General features: G+C 34.7%; 1 protein-coding gene across 1 annotated transcript in view; it reads left to right on the top strand.

Annotated features, from left to right (window-relative positions):
- LOC120630315 overlaps window positions 1-18,913 on the top strand; it is a 32,059-nt gene extending 13,146 nt beyond the window's left edge. The window contains exon 2 of the mRNA XM_039899504.1: window positions 14,756-18,913. Within this exon, the coding sequence (XP_039755438.1) occupies window positions 14,756-15,065 (310 nt within the window). The 3' untranslated portion in view covers window positions 15,066-18,913. The remainder of the gene's footprint in view (window positions 1-14,755) is intronic.
- Window positions 18,914-19,291: the final 378 nt, after the last annotated feature.

The following is a 19,291-nucleotide window of genomic DNA, read 5'->3' on the forward strand; positions in this document are numbered from 1 at the left end:
CCTATTTCGTAATATCAGGGTTCAAGTTCGAAAGATCACTTTATGCAATCAAATTGAAAGATGCAATAGATAGTTACGAAACAAACCTAATAAAGTATACTCTACCATAGCTTATCAATTTATAAAAGGTATAACAAAAAAGCTTCAAGGCGTCAACATTTTTAACTTTATTTGTTTTGCATCATCATCATCATATAGACGTCCACTGCTGGACATAGGTCTTTTGTAGGGAGTTCGAAATTCCACGGTTCTGTGCCGCTTGGATCCAGCGGCTACCTACGACGCGCTTAATGTCGTCCGTCCACCTCGTTGGGGGTCGACTAACGCTGCGCTTACCAGTTCGGAGCAGCCATTCCAGCACCTTGGGACCCCAACGTCCATCTTTTCTCTGAACTATGTGCCCGGCCCATTGCCACTTCAGCTTCGCGACTCGTTGAGCTATGTCAGTTACTCTGTTTCTTCTAAGAATCTCCATATTTCTGATTTGATCGCGTAGAGATACTCCGAGCATAGCTCTCTCCATCGTCCGCTGAGTAACTCTGAGCCTTCTTATGAAGCCCATACTTTTTTAGCTTATTTCGATATGTACAATTGAATAAATGAATATACTTTTATTTCACACCTTAAAAAAGTATTTATTTAGAATTTATTATCACGTATTAAATACTTATAAATTTAAATCCTGGTTTGTGAATTTATATATGAATTTAAAAAATTATAAAACTTACAAGTTTCTGCTTTTCCTGTAAATGTTAATTTTCTTTCAGTTGTTTTACAAATTAAAAGTATGAATAAATAAATAAACAGATTATGTTTTTAATTATTTAATTAAAGAGAAATGCCGCTCCTTAAGCACTTTTAATTATTTGAATGGAAGCAAAACCAAATATATATTTTTTATTTGAACTAGAACCTATAATATACTAGCTGTTGCCCGCGACTTCGTCTGCGTTTGATTGTGTTCTTAAAGTATTCAGTATCTCTAAGCCTTAAATGAGTATAGTAGTATATATACCTATATATATAACATGTGACTGTCAATTAATTAAAGACAAATAATTTGCAATAAAATAAAATTGCGACTATAATTAAAGATCTAAGCTATCCTATCTCTTAAGTTGGACCAGACTGCTCACGGTGTGCCAATTTAATTTAAAATCGGTTAAGTACTTTAGGAGTCCATCGCGGACAAACATCGTGACAGGAGATTTATATATATTAAGATTTCAGTCAGAGACATTAAACTATACAGAATTACGTTAGCAGATTATGTTAGAGAAACGTCGGCACAGCTTAGTCCTACTTTACTCACTTTACTTGTTACGTAATAAATAACAGGCCATCCGGGCTTTTATAACTTGGATTACCCGAGTATCTGCGGAACCTGACATTTCGCATTCCTACTTTTGAGGTGTCAAGCCTTGAATGGGGTGTTGTGAAACCAGTGCACATACCCAAACAAAATTTTCCATTCAAAAACAAATTATGTGCGTGTTAAGTATGTTTAGGACATTTGATGCTCCGGTTATTGCGAAACCTGTTTAGATGGCGTAGACAATATAGATTTTACACTATGCGGTGATCTGACCGTATGTTATTCATTGTTCCTGGGTCGGTTATCTTTATATTTATATTTCTTGTGTGCTTGTGTAGGTATGTCACTTAACTCCTCCGAGACGGCTGGACCGATTTGAATGAATTTTTTGGTATACGTTTGGGTGGCACCCTGGATAGTTTAGATTCACAAATTAGCCCGACAGATGGCGCTGGGGTCCGCTGGTATAATTTAATAATAAACAGTTGACATAACTTTGTAACAACGCAATATGAATTTTAACAATTATTGCTTTCTTATATTTCCTGTGCAAACAAAATTACAACAAAATTTAAGTTGATTATATAATGATATAGTTTTTAATTTTAAAAATACGAAAGTGTGTTTGTTTGTTTGCCCATCTTTAACACCCTAACTAATCAACCACTCAACTTGATTGGCATAGATTTAGTTGAAAAGACGGAGAGTAACGTAGGTTACTTTGTGACCAGAAAAACAATGGGGTCCCACGGAATGTGTAACTTATATAAAAAAACGTAATAACTGCGCACGAAGGAAGCGGGCAACAGCAGCCTAGTGATAATAATATAATTTGTTAGTAAAGCAAATAAACAATAAAGATATTTTTATCGTGAGGAAACGCCATTTCAAAGTTACATCATCGGCAGGCTTTTACGATTATTATCATTAATATTATCAAGTCCGGGACAGAGGAATTATAAGCCCGGTCAAACGAATCATATTTTGTAAACAAGGCTTAATATAATCTTCAACTTTATTGTCTTTATCAACAAATACATAGTAACATATTAAATCAATGATTAAATACCTTTCTTAGAAATGTAGAAGGCAGGCATCATCATTCGAAATATGGTAACGATAAAAATATTAAGATTACGTGATTTACAGAACAAGACTGTGAAAAGATAAATATTATAAAACGATCAACTGATTAATTTCGCGAAATTATTAAGTATTTTCCGGATTTAGGCGTGGCGTGACTCGTGAGGCGTGGGTGTTAAGCCTCATGTACCGGTGACACAGACAATCACCTCCTTCAGGTTAATGGACACAGGGCAGCACGATGCAAGACGATTTTCTGGCATGCCCTGCGAAGTGTTGCTCTCTGCTCATAGGCGACGATTTTCAGGAATTATTTATACAAAAATAAAGACATTGTTTTTAAAGAATTCAAAACTACTATCATCATGGTTGTTAGCACTCTAATTAATAAAACTTAACGAAATCTCGGATGCAAATATTCGCGTGGGTCATATACCAAACGAAAGAATACAAAATTCGCCCTATTTACCCGATAGATCACATCAAAAAAATATGGATATCCTAAAAGATAACAAAGTTTAGTTTCACGTTGTGATGTCATGTGATCTTGTATAACCAGTTGAATTCAAAACTCAATCAAAAATGTCTGATACGTAGATGCATAAATAAAGGCTAAGTAGATACGGCCTTTATAATATAAAATTAAAAATTATTATGACAGTTTGCAAAACAAAAAAAAAACTTCTGATTTTTTTATAAATGATCAAGTTATTATAATATCAACGATATTCATTTAGGATTTCGGTCCATAATAATTTACGTATTTCTAAACCAGCTTACACTATACGGGCATGGCGATAACATGTACTGACGTCATCCAACCTGTATCTAAGGCTTTATATCTCTATACCTGTTTGGGTGAAACTTATTTTTACCCTTTCTATTTGTATTTAAAAGTACCGGGCAACCAACCTGTCTTCATACTACTTCTATATTTTTAATGTCTTGACAAGCAACTCTCAAGTTATTATAAAATATTTCTGCGGCTAAAATTTGTTGTTTAATATTTAATTTGCTGAACATTAAGCCAGTTAGTGGGTACGTCAATCATTCAGACAGTAAGTAAGTTACTAATTTCTCAGACCGCTGACTAGATAAAATCCTTTAAATAATATACGTCTATAGAACGTGTAACGGAATTACGAATTAATGTTGATGGGTTTATAAATATATTTCATAAGGAATCACCATTTAAAAATATGAAAAGAAGAAAACAAGCACATTTTTTTCCCATACAGACAAATTTAAAACATTCTGACTGTTTACTTATGCCAACCCTAAAGGTCGACTCGTGCATAGTACCTACGTTCATCACTTGACTTCACTTTTGCATGTGATGTTAGGGTTGTATATGATTTCTTTCAGTATAAACTATTGCAGTGGTTTACTCAAAAACTATCAGCGTTTCGGTTTAACAGATAAGTCTCAGAGACAGTAAATAATGTACCTTTAAAGCCTCTGAAATATTATTTCAGTATTCATTTCCACGTTGTACCTACTCTATTTTTTAGAGTGTATTCGACGAGTAGAAGCTTAGGACATAGACCTAATTATGATCTGTTGATCAAACCTCAAAACATATAGTAGTATGTAGTAGTTCGATTTCTAATAATGAGTCCGAATCTGAGGAGTCCATATTATATCCAGTACCGAGTAAAGGACGTCATCCTAATTCCGAAAATGCTCAAATTATTTAACAGTATCTACGGGCATAATACAAGAATAAACGAAAACGCTTTAATTCTACACCGTAACAGTAAAATAACAAAAATATAAATAGAACAAGTTAGATAGAGGAAACAATTTGAGGGCTTTATCACAACATAGCGATCTCTTAAAGCCAACCAAAAAGGCGTAGATAGTAGATACATATTACACATGTATAGATACATAGTGAGATGATTTATATCATAGAGATCCATTTTATTCGAGAGTTTCCAGGTATCCATTATAAACTTACGAGTTTTGAGAACTGATGATATCATTGGTTGTGTTTTGAATATTGGTAAAGCGTCTTATTGTCACTATACATTGCATGGTTATCTTTCTATTTGTCATATCGTATCGCTACAGATAAGTACTACCCATTACTTATGCTGTGGCTAAACTTATCATTAAATAAATAAATAAATAAATAAATATAATAAATTACATATTAAAAACTATATAAATTAATACATTTGGTGCATGTAAAAGAAAATTAGTTTTCTTATCTTATTTGCTGTGTCGTTTTCAGAATGACTGCTATTACTTTTATTGTTCACTTACATTTCGTGAAACTTAATTTTTTAAACTTTTTCAACATGCATATTTATATAGTAATGCATAAATATAACTATAAGGTTGTATGTAATTTTAATGACGACCAGATCGGAATACAGCAATTCTGCTTGTTACGAGAAATAAACATGGCAGTAGTAGGCGCCGGACAAGTTCTGTCACAAGAAACTTCATCATCATTGTATCAGCCCATTACCAACCCAAAACAGGGCACGGGCCTCTCACTCTGAGTAGAGGTTAGGTTAGCTTAAGTACATCTGCCTTCCGAACCGGTGGTAGAGTCACTACAAACAGACTGACTTGACGTTTCAAAAGTACTTATTAATTAGGCCTACTTGAAATAAATGAATTTTGAATTTGAATGGTTGCAACTGGTTTTTAATTTCTAAATTAAAGTCTGATCTGATATCTCTGTGAAAGGCGGATCGCTAAATAATTTTAGCGTCCCAAAGCCAAGTCGTTATGTTCGGAAGTACACAACTAAAGCTAAATGACGAGTTTGAAAATACCATTTTCGTCACTTTAGCTGGATTATAGGTTCATTTTATTCTGACTGTTGTATACATACAGACAAGGGGTGCCGGTTCTTAAAAGTTTGATTTGTAAGTTAAACGTCTATTATTATGATAACTTATATATACCAAAGCAAGTGTAAAGAATAACTTCGACATTACTCTGTTGTTCATAGTAAAAATTGTCTGAGTTTAACGAATCGCATTTTGAGCTCATTGAATTGATACAAGAACAAAGTTTCAGAAACCGGCACGGTGGCTAAAAATTGGAAATATATAGCACTTTGACCATTACGTAATAGTTAATTAACTGGAATTATCGAATTACCTCATAACAATGATATGTACGAATTTAAATCGTACAATAACAATGTTTCAATGCATTATCGTGGCAGATAATTATTGTTGTTCATCATTTCACAAGTGGTTATCTTTCCTGCGTAGGTACCTAAGGGTTTTTTTCTAGTTTATCATTCATTCACATATCATTCATCTAACGAAAATACCTTAGACTGAAATCCATCTCTGTCTGACGTAGAGTGAAGGGGTTTAAAGAGACATGGTCCAATAATAATATTGAAGGACCAATGTCAAATCTTTAATCGTTTTCAAAAAGCATATTATGAATGATAAAACCCAATCCAAACCAATTTAAGGATTGGAGGAGAGGTGGAAAAAAGGGGTTATTGTACCGAAATTTGTATATGAAAATAAACTTTAACGTGGATTTCCTTACTCCAAGTTACCTTTTGACTGCAAAGGAAAGATGCCCTAATTCAGTAAAATTTAATACCATATCGTCATTTATTAGGCGTAAAAAAGTTTCTGTATAGTTATGAAATCTACATTAAAAAAAAATAATAATAAACGTGTTTTTAAAACGCAATCTCATGAACTAATAAAGTTGCCTTCATCTCCAATGTAACACTCGTTTATACCAAAGAGTACTTAGATACATGAATTAATTATTATTTGTTTTTAACATTGGAACGTTTCCAAAGTCAGGTCGAATCAAACTCGACCGTGCCCCACGTTGAAAAAGTTTTCACAAGTAATTTTTTTTATTGCAATTACGTGTCTATGCTTGTTTCTAAAGGATGCAGTCTATTTTCGATGAAGTTTGCGATGGTAAATTGGTATATGGTATATGATACAATCATCATAATTTAATTTTGTAAAACAAAACATTAGTCTTTATTAAAAAAGGATTAGAAAGGATATAAACAATCGACTTACTAGAAACGGACATAAATCGGTGATTTCAGCATACCGACTTAGAAAAGTGCAGAAAACCTTTGTAGTAGTATTCGCTTTTATAACATGATACGGAAGGTATTATAAGAATTACCTTTACATAAGTATAAAGATGTATATATATAGTCCACCAATCCGCGCTGGGCCAGCGTGGTGGACTACGGCCTTAACCCCTTCTCATTGTGAGACCTGTGCCTTGTAGTGGGTCGGTAATGGGTTGATATGATGAATTATAAAGATTGTATAAAAACACATTTAATACATCGAGGTTATTCTAATCTGTTGATGAATTTCTTGAAGACAAGGTTGCTTGGAAGCAAGACGCTCAGCTTTCGTGTCACAGAAGATAGAACAATTATTGTTAAAATGTAAAATGATTTTACAATAGAGCAACTGCTTGCTGTGTTTCTTGCCGGCTTCTTCTCGGTAGAATCTGCCTTCCGAACCGGCGCGGTGCTAGAGTCACTACAAACAGACATAACTTAACGTTTCATAAATGTTTATGTCAGGCAGACTTGAAATAAATGAATTTTGAATTGCATTGCATTGAGCTTTAATTTAAAGCAAATAAGTATTTCCAAACTAGAAAACTAGAATCCTCGATTTCGAGCGCGCGAATTTTGTACGAAGGCTACTGTAAAAACCTAACTATGTAAGTACATTCACCTATTTATAGATCATCAATTACAATACACCATGCAAACGTCGTGTGTGAGGAATGACAGACAATATTCTAATGGAGTTTAAATAGCTGTTTAATCTAACCTTGTTGTTTGTTAGTATGGTATTTTTATGGCCAAAGTTTTAATGTCACGAATATCATAAATGGTTTTTAGTTAGGCCTTATCCGAGGCTTTGTACCTAGCAATTACCATGCTATGCATCTACCACTGACCTCTTTTTAAACACACTATGGTATATAATGAAAATTAAGGCTTATTTGCTATACTCCGCGAAAAGCTTTTCGCAAAATAGGCTTAATTTTCATGATATATCATGGATTTCGGCAAAGTAACGCCTGCTTCTATCCAATAACACACTATGGATTGGCTGACACTACCGGGTTTTTTTTACATTGCGCCACACATTACAATATTCACAACACCACATATGTGATGTGTGGCACAACCTATAAAAAAAAAAGGTGCCAGCTCAGCATTGTGCTGCATGCGCCAGTGGGTGCATATTTCTTCGTAACGAACTTCGAAATGCCGGCAATTGGTCGGATTATTAGGCAAGACTGTCCTTTTTAAATTTTGCCATGGGACCTTTGGATATTTAAGCTTACTGTTGATGTTTTGTTTAAAAAAAGAACGTTTCTCATTATGTATAGCCTACACAGCCAAATGCAAGCATTTGGCTGTGGAGGCTGTGGAGGCATAGCATGTATATGCTATTGTTTATAAGATGTTTTATTAACGTCTGATTTATCATGCCGCCACCGAATATGCGCATCATCTCGCAATTTTATCATAAGTTTTACATTAGATGTAATCCAAGGACTGTATCTCTCTCTGAAAACTCTTGTTTTTTTTGGTGCATGTTTATCAAACAATTTATATATTTATTATTTATTAAATTATAAACAATTATTAAAAACCGATAGCATGTCATTGACGCAGTCCGATGACGCAACGTCAACCCATGGTATAGCATCGAGATCCCTATTAAAAGTATCCATGCATACACTCTTAAGAGGCCTGTACACAACAGTTTTTGGCAGAATTTTTCTCTTCTTGATTCTCAAAACACATTCGAGAAGTGCGTGACTACTCAAAGACGGGATAGATGTTACATTTACACTTGTAACAATATCTGTCTTCGTTCACTTCCCAACAGTTCAGCCAAACTACTTATCACCGTGCGTAGTACTTCGTAGTATTACTGCCAGCCAGTAATTAAATGTATGGCCTGAAAGGATTAAAATAGGGGATGGTGATAATATGTGCAACAGCTAGATATATAAGAAACATAAAAACACAAAGATTTCCTCGTAAATATACAAAAGCCACATTTATTTTTGCTTCGGAGTCACTTTTCTTTGTGTTGTTGGCTTGTACTTTGTATGATATAGTAATTGATATATATATTTATTTTTAATTTGTTAACTGCTCTTCTCCTGTGTACAACCTAACCCTTAAGTCTGTGTTTTTTTTTTGTTTTTTCCTTTCCTTGATTGGGTTGCCTGGCAGAGATCGCTTTTTAGCGATAAGGCCGCCCATTGTACCTGTGTCTTATTGTGTTGTTTTTGTTTATAATTTAATTTCTGTTAGGTGTACAATAAAGCGTATTTCATTCATTCATTCATTCATTTATTTCCCATTAAGATAATGAAAATAGGTTAATTAATCTCATCATAGACAAAACAAGAACGTTTAATGGCCTAACGGCAGCTGCGTATTAATAAGTAATAACTAGGTATTTAAGTAAGTAGGTACCTATTTCTTCATAATGTTTCTTTGTATTCAATAATAGGCAATCGTCCGTTTACCCGAAAATTTCTATGTATCATCAATAGTTTTCTCAGCGCATGCAGGTATAATTTTTCTACTTTAGGTTACACTATTGCAATTTTCTAAAGAATATTTAATTTGAAAAATAATTATAGATTCTTAATAATTTAGCTAAATATTTAGTTGGTGAAAAAATGGCTATAATCGGTTCAGTAGTTTCTGAGCTTTATAATGTTACTATGGTTATAGAATTAATATGTTTTTTTATGAATGCCCAGCACGTGTGAAGAACTAAATTGATAATAATGAATAATGTAATCACATGCATGATAACCTAGTGGTTTAAACCCCAGCTTCCAATTACAGCTGGAGATTAAAATTTTTTGCCCAGATTATGTCTTTATTAGAAAATCAATAAACAAAACAATCCACACTAATATCACTTTCACAAAAAAGAAAAATAAAACTCGTCGAGCCAATTTTCTTATCTTACCTAAAACTAGAACAAATTATGGTAAAAAGTCCCTTACTTTTGAAGGCGCCAAATTTTATAATAAAATACCTATACTTATAAAAAATGTAAACTCATTCAATGTATTCAAAACTAAATTAACTTCTTATATATTAAGTAATACCAATAAATTTAAAGACGAATACATTGAATGAGTAGATAATAGTAAAATTGAATTTAGTTTAGTCTAATGGCGAAGTGTATTAATTTATTATAGAAAATTAAGTTTCCTATGTAAGTGACTTAGGTCTTTTTATGGGAATAAATGTCTTTAAACCTAAACCTTATATCTCCTGACAAGGGATTAAATTTACGTACCCATCTGCCGAAGCACGGCAACCGGGAATAGTAGAAGTTTATCCGGTTTACTATTACACGCCAGTGCTCGGAAAGTCGAAAAACTGTGGGGGAAAATAAAATTATGACCTTTCCCAGCGAGAAAAAAATGACTCCTGCCTCCTTAACACTTAACAATTATTCGTTGTAAAGTTAACATCACCTGAGGATGCTCCGGTTTCGGAGCGAAACGTGCGTAGAGGGTACATTGCCGAGGATCTGCTTGGTGTGGAGTATACGGATTGAAGTAATTATAAATTACACAATACAGATTTTCCTGCTATTCGCAGAGTATAGCAAATTAAGCTTAATTTTCATAATATATATTTCCGCAAAGTAACGCCTGCTTCTATCCAATATCTAATAATCGGGGTTTATTCGGGGGATATAATTATCGACTCCTGTCTGTGTTGGTCGTCATAGTTTTATCGCCCGCAAGCATCTAGTTTTTTATTTATGCAACTAAATATCACTTTGGCTTTGAGGGAAAACATCGAACCTGCACTGTGATTTCTCCTTAATGTTCTTAAAAGTGTGTGAGGCCTACTAAACCGCATTTGGCCAGCGTCAAGTACTACGCTCTAACCCTGATGAGACCCGAGCTCTGTTGTGGGTCGGTGATGGTTAAATGATGAATGGCATACCTAGTTCATTCGTTTATCCCCAGCTGCGACTCCTTTTATATTTTAAAAGAAAGATTTTGCAACAATACCTACTTGAATAAATTAACTTTTATTAACTACGGAATAAATTACAATTTATACCATTTGTATAGGAACAGAAACAGAAATTAGCTGATAATGTACTGGGCAACCGCTATCAATAAAATACATTGTGGGGTTTTTTCCATAAGGAAAAAAATTAAATTATTAATTTGTATACATATTAAACAATGCTTGAAATAACCAGCAACGTTAGAAATATCTCATAATCATCATCATAAATTGTCTATAACAGCCCACTGCTTAATTAAAAGGCGTTTCCGAACGGGAGGGTCTACCCACGCTGGGGGATTGGTTAGTGATCGCAGAAGATATGCAATTATATAATAAGATATGAATGATATTCTTATTTTATATGCTTATAATTAACAGTTTCGTAAGGTACAATTTTTGAAAAAGAAAAGTACAGCCCTGCTTCTGCGATTTGATACATCGGCCAGGCTGCTCTTCTTATACACATAGATAAACTAAAACTATAAAAAGTAGTATATGGTAGTAGTACCACAGAGTACACTGCTGTCCGTTCTCCATTTTAACTCCGGGAAGAGGAGGGGTGTTGAAAACTGTATTCACGGCTAGCATGGGCAGGAGACAATAATCTCCCCTGGGAAGGATAGAAAATTTATCTTCTCCCACGGCATTATCAACTCTCAGGGCATTAGCTCACAAGTGAAAATAATATCCAAATAATATATTTGTAGGATGTTTATCCTATAAACTTCTCCTATTCCATGTTCCCGCGCTTTAGCAGCTAGCTTTAGTTTTAAGTTAACGAATGCAGTTATCACCATCACTAACTAATGTTTGTGATGGTGATAACTGCATTCGTTAACTTGTTAAATGTAACATTTTACATGTACCTAAGTGCCTGTGGTAAGGTCTACACGAATAAAACATTTTTGAATTTGAATTTGAATTTGGAAATTTGACGTTAATTATATCCCCCTGTCAGGGGATATTAGCAGGGGATCTTATTTTATCTTCTGCCGGTGCTAGCCCTGCTGTATGCCGTCACATACACACCTAGCCACCTAGCTAATAATCCTATTTAATACTTGTCTTCATACAGCCACTGACGTCATTATGAAGTCACGTTATGGAAAAAAAACATAGTTCGAACCTCGGCCCTTTACAGCTCAAGGTGTGCTAGCCATGGAAATATTATAGCATAGAATATTACGGAGCAAAAAACAGAAGTCACGTCCAATCAATTCACAAGGTCATCTGCTAAGTAACATAATTTCTACAACTAGATGTGGCGAATACAAATTACCGGCCTGCCTGACGCAGCGGTGAGGTCAAGAGGTCCCGTGTTTGATCCCAGGCAGAGACAATTTCGAATTTATAGTGTTCTTATTTTCTTACCTGATCTGCTGGGAGGTATCGGCCGTTGTTAGCTACCTATCGACAAAAACGTGCCGCCAAACGATTTAGCGTTCCAGTATGATGTCGCTTATTAACCAATTAGGCGTATAACAGGTTATCCCGTTACCATAATATCTTCACAGGTGATAAAGCCGTCAAGGGCTAACGTGTAGTGGAATAATTAAAGAAATATACTACGAAAATACACGCATCGGAGTCAACCCCAAAGTAAGCGTAGCTTGTGTTGTGGGTGCTAAGATGACTGATGAATTATTTATTTTTGTATAATATTCAAAAATACCTAAATAATATACAGATAAACTGGCACTGACGCTAAAAAAACATTCTTGTTCATCACCCAAACATTTTCCAGTCGTAGGAATCAAACCCACAGCCTCGAACTCAGAAAGCAGGATCTGAAATGATTAAACAAAGTTGGTCAAACATAATTGTTTCAAAACTCATGAGTTTTTTATTTTTATGTAAGCGATGATGTGGCCTAAGACGGAGCTTGCTTGCCTAGATGATGCCTATTCACTCTTGATTTGAAAGAATAATATTATGATACATTCCAGATCTTTGCGGCCCTAATTAGAAACGAGGAAGCAAAGCTCGCTTAGTATGAGTCCATGGTATATTAACGACGTCACGTTGTAGATCTTTACGATAGTAGAAAGATGTAGATTGAATCTAATTGAATATCGCCTGAAAAGCATTGTTCATAACATTATTATGAGGTAATAGTATACTCCTTACACACTGTACAAGTAAAGTATGCTTAATTCAAATACAAATTCAAAAATGTTTTATTCATGAAGACCTTATCACACGCACTTATGATGTGTTGATACATTTAACATGTTACAGTTATGTTAGTGATGGTGATTAATGGATTTGTTAACTTAAAACTAAAGCTAGGAGGGCTCTAAACGCGCCCTGGTCTAAGAAGAGCCCACAACAAACTTAGCCAAAAACTAGTAGTATACTGTACTCGTTAATATATATGACACACTAAAAAATGCCGTCCTGTGTCAGAAATAAGCATGACAAGATCTGTCACAAAAAGCTATACTATACTACTAATTTTAATAATTTATTGTCATAGCGGCAATAAAGATACATATTCTGCGCAAATTACTCTCTGCCATAGTTCACGATATAAAAGCCCGCTGATAGACAGACGGGTTGATATTGGATTAAATGGGTAACGCCCTTTGGGTACGGTTAAAAATAACACAAATTTCGTGGAACTAATAAAATTCGATCCTCAATATTAAAAAAATACAAGGGGGGTTTTAGTTCAATTTATTTTAGCCGGGTATTAAAAAGACAATCCGAGTTTTACTACCTAATACCGACCACACCTTTTTGTAGCCGGCTAAAACTAGGTATAACCCTTTTAGCCTTAACACAATGATAATTGCTACTACCTTGTTTAAATGGGAAACTGGGCATTAAGTGTTTAATTTCCAGTGAGGTAGATCGTGTTTCAAGGCCTATTTTTTCTCTGAAACGACTTGAAGTATTATGGTTAAGACTTTTATATCAAAAAGGCTACTCTTCTTATTGATTAAAAATCTTTAGGTTATTGGTAATAGTTTAAAAACAGAATAGGTAAAAGTATATGCATAAGTACCAGGGGTATAGCTACCCATATTATACTCGCATATACGTGGATAGGTTGAAAAAGATAAAAATTTAAATGAATATGTTCAAACTTTCACTGAATAAGGGGGCCTTAGTAGCTTATGCTATTTAAATTTTACCACTCTCGTAGTTTCATTCCACTGTTATTGAACGAGGTGGGTTTCAAATTTGGCTTAAAGGGGTCCATACACGGGACAATTTATCGCTCAACAATTCATCGTAGTGCACGTGTGTTTCCAAATGCCTACACAAGTTTCTTATTTTTCTTTGTAATATTAATTCCACGGACCAAGCAGATGTCCCACCTGCAGGACTCGCACAGACAGGAGACAAAAATTATATCCCCCGATTATATCCCCTGACAGGAGAAGTTTAACCCCGTTTATTATTACAAATATATATTATTTGGATAAATTCAAATTCAAATTCATTTATTTCAAGTAGGCCTACTTTATAAGCACTTTTGAAACGTCAAGTATGTATGTTTGTAGTGACTCTACCACCGGTTCGGAAAGCAGAGTCTACCGAGAAGAGTAGTTGCTCTTTTCCAACATCAACATTTACAATCATTTTGCTATCTTGCGGGAGATGAGAGCGAGGCTGGCTGCTTCCAATCTACCTTGTCATTGAGGAATTCATCAAATGTAAATGATATTATTTCCACTTGTGCGCTAATACTCTGAAAGTTGATAATGCTGTGGGAGCATATACATTTATATCCTTTCCTTTTAATAAATTTCAAATGTTACGGTTGCACAAGCGACTTGCACATATCTACTTTTCACAAAGGTTGCTAACTAGAGCGTTCTTCTTGCACGAGCTACTCGTATCAGTGATACCATATCCCGATGCAACAATGTCACAGCGATCGACTGCAGCCACAGATTGCATGTGAGTGTACGGAAGTTCCGAAAAGATGGATAGCTGCGATCTTCGTGTGTTGGTTTATTAAGAAATTTGATGTGAGAGTGTAACACTCTATCTCTTTTTATAGCTCTTACAAACCCCCCCAACTATAGATAGTTGGGGGGGTTTGTAACACGTGAAATCGATCGATGCTACGGGTTGCCTGTGTATAGGGACCTTTACTAAATATATATTTAAGTAGGGTCGCAGTAACGATTTCAATGTCATGCAGAGTCCCTACTTGCTAGTGATTTAAATATTTTACAAACACACTGCTAGTGTCTGTGAAGAGATTTTCTCTTCTCATCGGGAAATAATGCCTCATAAACTATAAACCTTTAAAATTTAATCTCTCCTTTTCTTATTTCCAGGTCCGTAGAAGAGAAGAAGGCGCAAAAATCATTGATGTTCCCACCTTTAACAAAAGAGTCCAAACAACGTAGACACATCAGATCAATGTCAGACGTGCAGAGCAGTACACCATACCGCTTTCCATTCAGATCAAGAAAAGGTCTACATCCCACTCTTACCTACGACTCAGACACGCGTGCGAAGTGCATAGCGTCATACAGACGCAGATTCAATGATTCGTCAGACTCGAGTGATTATTTCGAAGCACCCAAGTATTTAAGCATAGAACACAACATCGTCAAACATTCTGACTCCATGAGGATACTATGAACGCAAGATCTGACCGAGTGCGGCTGAATAATCTAGTTCAAAACTAGTTCAATGTTCGTATAAAGTTCAGTTCACACTGACTATCTAATATCAAAGACAATATTATAGTAAGTGCAGTGAGATATGACTTAAAGGACAGTCCTTAAAAAGAGAGTCAATAGCTATAACATTTAAAGGACATTCGGTTTAACTGTTTACTAATGTCCTTTAATAAAAAAATTATGTAAATAGAAATTCAAGACAATATTTTTTATGAATGACGTAGATAAGTACTTACTTAATTTACATTAATTGATTCGTTGAAACAAATCGTAAAGGTTATCTAAATAATTAGTAGAGCATCCTAAAAATCCACTTAAGCAGAGAATACCGTTTACTTTCTCCCTTTTAATTATCTTTTAAAGTACTTAGCTCTCAAAAAATATGGCAGAGATTGTAGCGTAGACGTACACTAGAATCAAACCTTTATAAAAGTCTCTGTTGAACTCGAAAACTGTGATGGAGACTTGGAGAGTTTGGTCGATTTTATTTATCTAACTTTATTAAAAAAAACTTCCAATGCTGATAGCTTTTAATGTTAGAGTTAAAGAGAGTGAAGCTTTTTAGTTAGCTTCCAACACTGGTAGTCTGATAGTGAGGTATAATGTGGAAGATTGCGAGTCGAACCTTTTTAATTTCTCTGTGAAACCAGCTTCATTTTGTAGACTAGAATCGAAGCTTTTTAGTTAGCTTCCAACACTGGTAGTCTGATAGTGAGGTATAATGTGGAAGATTACGAGTCGAACCTTTTTAATTTCTCTGTGAAACCAGCTTCATTTTGTAGACTAGAATCGAAGCTTTTTAGTTAGCTTCCAACACTGGTAGTCTGATAGTGAGGTATAATGTGGAAGATTACGAGTCGAACCTTTTTAATTTCTCTGTGAAACCAGCTTCATTTTGTAGAAACTTTGATTATAATTACACTCATGAAATTAAGAGTTTTTTCGTTTTTTTACAGTCAATACTTATTTTATTCTATGTTAAATCAGCTTCGAACACTTTGATATATATCATAAAGAATGAGGAAAACTGTAATCTAACTTTATGAATTTTCTGTTAACTAAGCTTTCTGCGAACTGGTGGTAGAAAATACTTTTTTTTTAATTTGTTAATGAGCTTGTAAAACTATAGGAGGGCTGCAGAGTATGATAGACTAGAGTAGAAACTCTTTGCTATTCTACCTTTCAAAACTCAAGACTCAAGAATTAGATTCATTCATAATTTGGTATATATAAATACCTACCTATGATATAAAAGTATTGTCTTGACCTACTTTACTTAATAATAGTATGTATTTGATCGAGTTCTTAGATCTAGCGTGAAAGCAGTGGCGTGCACTTCATACACGCACAAAAGCACTGCCTACCAATTCTTTTATAAAACTTGTTTAAATGGAGTTTTTTTTACCATTTGATGCCATATTTCAGCTTTATGTCTGCCCTGGTCAAAAACTCTGTGCACGCCACTGTGTGAAAGTGGCTTCGATGTTACAGATGAGACTAGATTATAAAATGTTCAAGGACTGTGCAATTCTAGTTAACATTAACCCATCGTGATCGGTTTTAGTGATTTCTATGAGACTGTGATTGTGTAAGAGCTATGGTTATTTATGTATAAAAACAGAATAATAAAAAAAAGTGATTTAGATTGTAATAAACTATTTTTTGTAAGATATTTTAGAAATGACGCGTAGATCATAAATGTAAAAAAAAACCATCAGTCAATTAAAAATATATGTTAAAGATAGGTATAACGTTATTATCTATAAAATATGCTGTGCCACCAATATTTTTAAGTTGTTTTTCTATTTAACCCTTTTGGGACAACAAAAGATCAGCTCCAGTTCAATTTTGACTTACTACCACATAACAGCAGTATTATTATATTAAAGAACAAGTTTTGCATGACGTACTTGTACCTTGACGTCCTTAAAATAAGGAATAAAATTCTAAAACAAGAGCGGCAACAATAATAAAATAATACTGCTTTAAGCGATGGTAGTGAATTCTCCGATACATCATGTAGCATAATTATCTTATTTTATATTTATATACACAAAATATCTTAAGCAATACCTATATGTAGGTAGGTATACTAATTATTTCTACGACCCACTACTGCCTTGCTTTTTATATAATTTACCTACATGTACTGATAATTAAGTTCAAATTGCACAACGATGTAAAGAAACGCGTGGGTATAAATTTACAAATCTTGTTTTTAAGTACCTACTTTATATTTTGTTGTTTATTGAAAGTGAGAGGTAAAATTGCGAAAAATTTAAACGAACATGCCAAACGGTAGGGTTGCCAACATTATGAGCAAAAAGTACGTCAAATTTTATTTGGCAATGATAAAACCACAATGATCCAAGGCACATGTATATACATTTTTGTCTGGTGGGCGGCATCGGTTGTATCTAGTTAACACCCTACCGACAAACACATGCGGCTAAGCGGCGATTGGGAACGATGTCGCGTAGAAACTGATTAGGAGATATGGGCTTAATATAACTTCCATAATACCTAACAGGTTCGCCCGCTACTATCTTAGACTAACACCATCACTTACCACCAGGTGAGATTGCAGTCAAGGGCTCACTTGTGGAATTAAAAAAAAACCAATACAAGTTAGAACATAACAAGTTGTATTAGGCACACCGCACACACACAATTATCTATTGACTATAATCTGAATATTGCCAATAATATTGCCTGTGTGCGATTGAAGTATTGAAGTATTTATTGAGGGATTAATTGAAGTCTGAGGACTACGAGTCACTCAGTGGGTGATGGATTAAATAAAAAAATGACATCAGAAATTACTAGTATCCGTAGAAGAGCTAGAGTTACCGAAATAGCTCGATGAGCCGCAAAGCTTAAGCAGCAATTAGCAGAGCTCAAAGCTAGGAAAACCGATGGACGTTTGGGATCTAAAGGTACAGCATTTGCGACCCCGTACCGGTAAAGCAGCGTTGCTCGACCCCCAACGAGGTGGGCAGATGACATCAAACGAGTCGCTGGGAAACATGCGGGCAGTGACTGTGGATTATGGAAGGCCCCACATAAGACCTGTGTTCAGCATTAGACGTCAATTGGTTGAGAGGCTGATGATAATGATGACTCTTGGATAACTAATGACAGTTTTCATCAACGATGACCAAAGCAATCCCTACATAAGTAACGCCTAATCTAAGGAGCTTCTTAGGCAAACATGAACCATTTACCCAGCAAATTACAACATACAGACATAATACAATAAGGAGTAAGTTGCATCGTTGCGGTCAACGGGTCACCTACTCAGCTCAGTGCCGCAGTACCAGGGCCAGTAAGTACCTGCCAAGGAATACTGCAAAGCTGGTTTTTAGGAGGGACCCTGAGAGTTTTTTTTTTAATAAGCGTCTCCTGAAGCTTTAGGCATTTAGGTGTTACCTACGTTTAGTGAAAACGGACACAAGGTTTTACCATCGTCTAAATGACTATGGTAAAACCATCTTTTTGTTTTCGCTTTTTGGTTTTTTAACTTTTTATTTTATTGTTTAGTAAAATAAATGGAATGTCTGTCATGTGTTATGGCATTATGTATGGGTGGAACCCTTTTCATTTTAATAAATTATTATGTGACACAAAAAAGTGCCTTACGAGAATATTTCTGTATGTTTATTTTGTGAATACGATCTCCTTATTGTAGGGTGCCTGTCTGTACCTGTATTTGCGTACGAAACTTTGGTCCTCGGGCAACTTTACATGAAGTGTTTCAAAACTATCTATAAGCACCTACTTAGGTATAATATACGTAATACGCCATGATTTTTTAGTCTCGATCATCAACCAACCCTTTAATTTATTCGATCTAGAGTATTACTATTATATTCAATATTCAAAGTAATTGAACTATTTCACTAGTCATAAAAAAAATTAAAACATTCATATATCCATTTCGATATTTGGAAGCAGCTGATCAAATTAAGTACCTAATTATCGACTATTATTTTCTGCTGCGTAAAATTGGCAATTAATTGAATTTATAGCGCCGCTGCACCGCGACGTTGGCACTCGATATAGGATTGCTCTTAATACCTACTTTAATTTTCTTAAATTTTTTTTATTAGTAGACATTCGGCAAATTAACTGGGTCATTGTTATACGACGAAGAACCGTTAGCTAAAGATCTAGAGCTTGGTCTCT

The sequence above is a fragment of the Pararge aegeria genome, chromosome 16, assembly GCF_905163445.1.
Source record: "Pararge aegeria chromosome 16, ilParAegt1.1, whole genome shotgun sequence".
In the NCBI taxonomy this organism is placed as follows: Eukaryota; Metazoa; Arthropoda; class Insecta; order Lepidoptera; family Nymphalidae; genus Pararge; species Pararge aegeria.